The sequence below is a fragment of the Bison bison genome, unplaced genomic scaffold (genome assembly GCF_000754665.1).
Source record: "Bison bison bison isolate TAMUID 2011002044 unplaced genomic scaffold, Bison_UMD1.0 scf7180017864144, whole genome shotgun sequence".
Lineage (NCBI taxonomy): Eukaryota > Metazoa > Chordata > Mammalia > Artiodactyla > Bovidae > Bison > Bison bison.
In genome coordinates this window covers 1,704,697-1,711,051 of record NW_011494716.1, presented here as the reverse complement: position 1 = coordinate 1,711,051, position 6,355 = coordinate 1,704,697, and the positions used below count along the sequence as shown (strand labels likewise).

Sequence of the window (6,355 nt, the reverse complement as noted above, 5' to 3'; positions counted from 1 at the left end):
CCCCGGGCCTACCCTCCGCCCCAGCCTGCACACCAGCTGCCTCTAGCCTCGCCCTCCACTGCCGCCTCCAGGAAAGCCTGGTGCCCCCGCGCACCTCACGTCTCTCCCTCAAACTGGAAGCCACCTCCTGGCCCTGGCACACCTCATTCCAGAAGCCCCATCTGTCAGTTGACTCAAACTTCCTTTGAGTGTTGGGCATTTCCACAGCCTCTGGGCCCTGCTGCAGTCTCCATGGATTGTCCGCATCTCTGCTCTTTCTGGGACTGGGCGCTTCTCCTCACTGCCTGCTAGCATGCGGAGCCAGGGGCATAGGGGTGGGGTGGAGTGAGGGCTCAGGGGCATGTCCCTGGGCAGGCGCTAGGCTCCCTGTCCCCCCTTCCTCTGACCTGGGCTGGTCCCAGCTTGGGCTGGCTTCGCTCAGCACCTTCAGTTATCACATGCCGTCCCATCTTGCCTGCTGCCCCAGTTCCGGTCAAGGGTCTAGGGGGCTGGCCCCCACCTGGCCATTTGGAGTAGCTCCAGCCTCAGGGGCCTGGGATCAGTCACCCTGCTCCCCAAACTTCAAGCCAGGAGAAATGGGTGTCACAGAGCTAATAGCCCAATTAAAGGGGGTGTGAGCCCTGCAGGGACTGGCCTGCACGTGTCCTGGATGTTTTCAACAATTAAACTTTTCTAAGCTGGCCACCCTGGTGCCACTGTGGTCTCTGAGCTGGCTGGAAGGGGAAGGGGACAGCGGTAAGGGTGACGGTAGTCTGGCCCTGGGCTCCACCTGGTCCCAGGCCTCATTCTGCTCCTGCTGGGAGTTCATTCATTCATCCGATACACGGGTACCTGGCCAGGTTCTCTCTGGATGGCAGCTCCGGTCATGAACCGGAGAGACAAGGCTTTTCAAGGCACTTGGCACAGTTTTAGTAGGCAGAGGGGAGCCGGACTATGCTCAAGTTTGCAGATAGACAGTGTGCAGAGAACTGTGAAGTAGATAAACTTCATGAAAGGGAGCCCCTGGGATGCAGGGGGAGACCGTGGTCAGGGTCTGAGAAGTGATGAAGCTAAGAGATAAGACCTAAGGGTCACAGAGCCCTGGAGAGAGCCCTGAGAAGAACGTTTCAGATGAAAGGAAGGGCGCTGAGAAAAGACTGCATTTGGAGACACAGAGAAAAAGAAAGAAGGGTGGTGGTCCAGAACACGGTAGGAGGCAGCCGGACTCTTGTTCATTCAACAGGGAATGAAGGACTTCCCTGCTGGCCCAGTGGTTAGAAATCCATCTGCCAATGCAGGGGACATGGGTTCCATCCCTGGTTGAGAAGATTCCATGTGCCGTGGAGCAACTAAGCCCATGCATCACAACTGCTGAGCCCACGCTCCAGAGCCCATGCTCTGCAGCAGGAGAGTAGCTCTGCTCACCCAAACTAGAGAAAACCTGCGTGCGGCACGAAAGACCCAGTACAGTCGAAAATAAATTTTTTTTTAAAAAGCCGCTCTTCCAGGTGTTGATGTCCAAGAGTAGAGAAAAGGAGAACTTGCCCACCAGGAATCCACATTCTAGTGGGAGGGAACAGATAAATGGTATAATTTGATAGAATGTGATAGGAGTTTCAGGGAAAAAAAAAAATAGGGATCAAGAACGGAGGTTTAAACCAGACACATGCGTGCATGTTGAGTCGCTTCAGTCGTGTCCAACTCTTTGCAACCCTATAGACTGTAGCACACCAGACTCCTCTGTCCATGGGATTCTCCAGGTAAGAATACTAGAGCAGGTTACTATTTCCTTCTCCAGAGGATATTCCCACCCAGGGATCAAAGCCACCTTGCTTACGTCTCCTGCATTGGCAGGTGGGTCCTTTACCACTAGCACCACCTGGGAAACCCATATAGTATGATTCCATTTCTGTAAAACACCCAGAAGAGACCTTCATAGAGGAGGCAGTGAGTGGTTACCAGGGACTAGGGGAGGGGGAAATAGGTAGTGACTGCTCATGAGTGTGGAGTTTTAAGCAGGGAATGAAAATGTTCTGGAACTAGTGGAGATGGTTGCAAACTGTGAGTATACTAAAAAGCATTGAATTGTGAATTTCGAAGGGGCGAATTGTGTGGGGTGTGAATTATCTCCCAATAAAGCTGGTAGTAGAAAAACAAAGAGGAACTTTCACTCCACCGTTTACACTGCCAAGGCCATGGGTTCAATCCCTGGTGGGGAACTAAGGTCCCCTAGGCTGTGTGATGCAACCGAAAATTTTTGAAAAAGCAAAGGAATGGAGTACAAGTTGCAGCCCTGGTAGGGGGTCAAGGTGGCATCGCTGAGAAGGTGACATTGGAACAGACTTGGAGGAGTGAGAAGAGCCCTTCCTAGACAGAAGGAACCTGGAATGAAACCAATTTTTCTTTTTTTTTAACTACTATTTTTTTTTATAATTTATTAATTTATTTATTTGGCTGTGTTGGGTCTTAGTTGCAGCACGTGGGATCTTTGTTGTCATGAGGGTTCAGCAGTTGTTGCCTGGGCCTAGTTGCCCCTGTGGCATGTGGGATCTTAGGTCCTGGACTGGGGGATCAAACCCGTGTCCACTGTGCTGCAAGGTGGATTCCTAACCATTGGACCACCAGGGATGTCCCTGAAGCCTTTTTTGAAGTTTTCCTGTCTTAAATATTGGTGAGAATTTAGCATCTTACTCCTTATCACGTTTGTGAAATGTATGTTTATTCTATGTCTTTAAGTCCCAAATACTTTGGCAAAATGTAGGGAAGGAGTATCTGCCCCTCCGCCCCGGATAGAACAGGCGTTATTCTTTGTTCCTAGAACCCCAGGGTAGTCACGGGGCCTACGGTGTCCGGTGTCCTGTGTCCTAAGCCTCAGGAGGTTTCCCCAGCGTCTGAAGCTGAGGCAGGCCCCGCCCACGGCCCCACCTACAGGCCTTAGGTCTCCGCCCACAGACCTTAGGTCTCCGCCTACGCCCCGCGCGCCTATGGAGCAACGCGCATGCCCGGCGCATGCGCTCTTCTCAGGCTCCCTTGACCTTTGACCTGCCGGCCGCCCTTGAGCCGGGGCCGCGGGGCCAGGAAGTCGGACCCCCGAACCTGAGTGGTCGCCATGGTGAGCCCGGAGGAGGGGGCAAGAGGCCGTTTCGAGTCCGGGGGCGGGGGCCGGGTCTAGGAGCTCCGGCCGGGCTGCGGGCGCCGCTCGCCCCGCTGTATGCCCGGGGGGAAGCCGGGACTAGACGGGGGTCGCCACCGGGCGCCCTGCTGCGGGCGCTGGCGACCTCGGGGCCCGAGGAAGAGCCATCTGTCTGGAGAGCGCGGCGGGCCAGGGAATACCAAGCAGATGCGGTCGCCGCGTGCACCAGCCTTGTGTAGGGGTCCTTGCTCGATTCCCGAGCTAGTTGATGGTGTTGCCCCATTATTCCCATTTGAAAGCTGGTTAATCGGGCTCCGGGACTTTTCACGAGCAAGTGGCAGAAGTGGGACTTGACCCTGCGACACCGATAATTGAGCGTATCTGCGGTATCATCCCGAGCCAGCTCACAGATCTGGGCCACCCTAGCAGAGTCAGGTCACCTGGGGACCTTTAACAGTGCAGAGTCCTGAGATCTGTCCCCTGATAGAGGATTGTTCCCCAAGTTATTGAGGCAGTGGGTTTGAGGAAGCACTTATTAATTGATCGTGAGAGCTTAGCCCTGGGGCTTATGTAGATTCTCATTTAATTCTTAAGCATATGCCCTCATTGTCCCCGTCTTCCAGGTAAACAACCTGGAGCTCAGAGAGTCTGACTTCTCCAGGGTCTCTCGTCCTGGTTTTAACTGATACTACACACTTAGTGGTTGTTCTTGTCTTGTAATAGTCACTGCCATTTTCTGAGGACCACTCCCCACTACCCCCCCAACTGGGTCCCTCACAGATGTTCCTGCACGTGACTCAGTCAGCCTTGAGGGACCGAGTAAAACGTGGCCCCCAAGGAGTTTGTACCTTAAAAGAGAAAGCCAGCGAATCCATAAAATAGGACAATATATTAATGGGAAAAGAAAGACAGTGCAGGATGGGTTGGTAGAAATGGGGGGAGCCTGAGAAGGTTTCACTCCAGGAAATGGGGGTGATGTGAGTTTTGTCTTTATTTTTGGTGGTGGCACGTGGGATCTCAGTTCCCTGACCAGGGATTGAACCTGTAACCCCCTGCATTGGAAGCATGGTGTCTTAACCACTGGACAACCAGCTGTGTCCAAGCCAAATCTTGAAGGATGTTGGGGTTTGACAATATTGGCATAGGAAGGAGGGTATTCAGTGGGTTAGTAGGTATGGAGTTTGTTGGGGGTAGGATAATGAAAATGCTATGTGCAGCTCAGTGAATATCCTAAAAAGTGCTGAACTGTGCACTTGAGAACAGTGACCCGAGGTGTATGAATTCAGAGTTACCGAGACTGTGGAGTAAGGAAGTAGGGGAACTGATCTTGGAGTCAGGGAGTAAAGGGCGTGGCTGTAGTGTGTGGGGTGGAGAGTGGTCAGGGAAGATAAAACCAGAAAAGTCCTTTGTAACCAGATGGAGCTGGGGAGTGGACTGTATTGGCTGCAGCAGCAACAGAAGTGGGGAATTGTGTGTGTGTGTGTGTGTGTGTGTGTCTGTTGTGGGAAAGCCAGAGCCCTCCTTCAGCAGAGGGAGGCATTGGGAAGCCCTGTCAAGGGTCGCATTCATTCAAATATGTATTGGGCACCCACTGGTGCCCACCATAGCCCAGACCCTGGATGTGCCCTGGAAGATGTGATGGTCTTGGTCCTGACCTCCTCCTGCCTGGTTGTGATGCCCGCAGCTGTTTGCAGGCGCCCTGGGCAAAGACAGCCTCCTTTCTATCCCGGTGTGTCCTTGACAAGAGGGTGGGTCCATGCTGGCTCGGCTCACCAGCCCAAGGAACTGTGCCGTGAAGGGAGCTTTGCACATCAGTCTGTCCGGGTCCAGGTTCCCTTCTTGATGCACTTGACGTGGGACAAAGCATGTTCCCAAGTGCTCCCCCGCCCCCAACGCCACCTGCGGTCCTTTGCCAGCTGCAGGGCTCTGGTCCCACGTTGGGCTGTGTTGTTCCCCAGACAGGGCAGTGCAGGCGTGTGGTGATGCAGGCTCTCAAGTGTGGCAGCAGGAGGGGAGGTCCGAGGCCTGATGGGAGTTCCTGGCCAAGGGAACCCTCGGAACCACTGGCAGGCCTGTTAGCCTCTCTGTCCCTCAGGCAGGACCAGCTGTCCATCTCAGAGCCTCCTGCCCCACGTGGGAGAGGCTTCAGGCAAGCCGGAGTTGGGGGAAGCCAGGTGAGACTCTCCCACCGGAAGCGCATCCTCCTGGGCCTTTTCACCTCGGCACTTGCAGCCTCGCCCCCCGCTCTGACCACTGGCGAGTCTTCACAGAGCTTTGCCTTCTGGTGTGAAATATGGGGCTTGTGAAATCCAAACTCACCTCTCCTTTGGCCCGGAACCACACCCACCTCGCCCATCAGGGAGGCCCAGCAAGGCCAATTCTGGAATCCGGGTTCCGTTGGAATCTGACAAGCCCGTCTTGAGCCTCTGAGTTGGGTCCTGCCCTTTTGTTCGGTTGCGCTCCCTGCCGACCCTACGTGAAGTGGGCAGCCTGGGGACACCACAGCTGAGAGCACAGGCTGTGGGTTTTCTGCCCATCTTCCTCCTGGGTGCCAGCTATGTGTCCTCAGGTTGGTCACTAAACTCTGTGTTTGCGTGTCTCAAGCTGTCGGGATCAGATGGCACAATAAAATGTGTCCGTCACAGCGCTTGACACCCTGGCTAAGTTCTTGTTGGACACCAGCACTTGGAGGCGCCACGTGATCCGTGGTGACCTGCAGCAAGCATTCGCCAGAATCCTTCATGCACATGTGTGTACCATTTCACACACGTGCTGTCTGTTATCCCTAGTCATAGTAAGGTCTGTAGGTTTCCCGTCTCAGCCACCCTACTCGTCTTGCCTCCCAAGTCCCCCAGGCTCTTGGCTGCTCCCAGTCATCCCTTATACTCTCTTAGTCTGGGCTTCCCCCAGTCCCTCTGCCTGAAAAAGCCCCCGTGTAACCATCATGATCCTACTTGCCCGGGAGAAGTGCCCTCACCCCCCAGAGTCCCCACGTCCTTCCTGAGGGCTCCCCTCCCTCCGTTGACCGTGTACACCTCTGGTCCTGCTTGATGCCCCACTCGCCTCCGTGGGGCACTGAACTACGTGGTCTCAGAGTGGAAGCCTCTCTGAGACCACGTGGTCCAGTGCCCCAAGGAGGCAGTGGGGGGATTCCCGCAGGGCTGGGTCCTGTGTGTCTGATGCCCTGGCGCTGACTCAGGCGGGGTTTGAGTGAAGCGGTGAGCCAGTGGAGGAACGGGGGCC

General features: G+C 54.9%; 2 protein-coding genes across 3 annotated transcripts in view; both read left to right on the top strand.

The window, feature by feature from the left end:
- Positions 1-684, top strand: part of LOC104988913 (coronin-7) — a 7,664-nt gene extending 6,980 nt beyond the window's left edge. For both annotated transcript variants that reach the window (XM_010840399.1, XM_010840398.1), the window contains one exon: positions 22-684. The gene's annotated coding sequence lies outside the window, so the exon portion shown is untranslated. The remainder of the gene's footprint in view (positions 1-21) is intronic.
- Positions 685-933: 249 nt separating this feature from the next.
- PAM16 (presequence translocase-associated motor 16 homolog (S. cerevisiae)) overlaps positions 934-6,355 on the top strand; it is a 9,209-nt gene continuing 3,787 nt past the window's right edge. The window contains exons 1-3 of the mRNA XM_010840492.1: positions 934-975; positions 2,932-3,091; positions 5,208-5,286. Of these exons, the coding sequence (XP_010838794.1) occupies positions 934-975; positions 2,932-3,091; positions 5,208-5,286 (281 nt within the window). The remainder of the gene's footprint in view (positions 976-2,931; positions 3,092-5,207; positions 5,287-6,355) is intronic.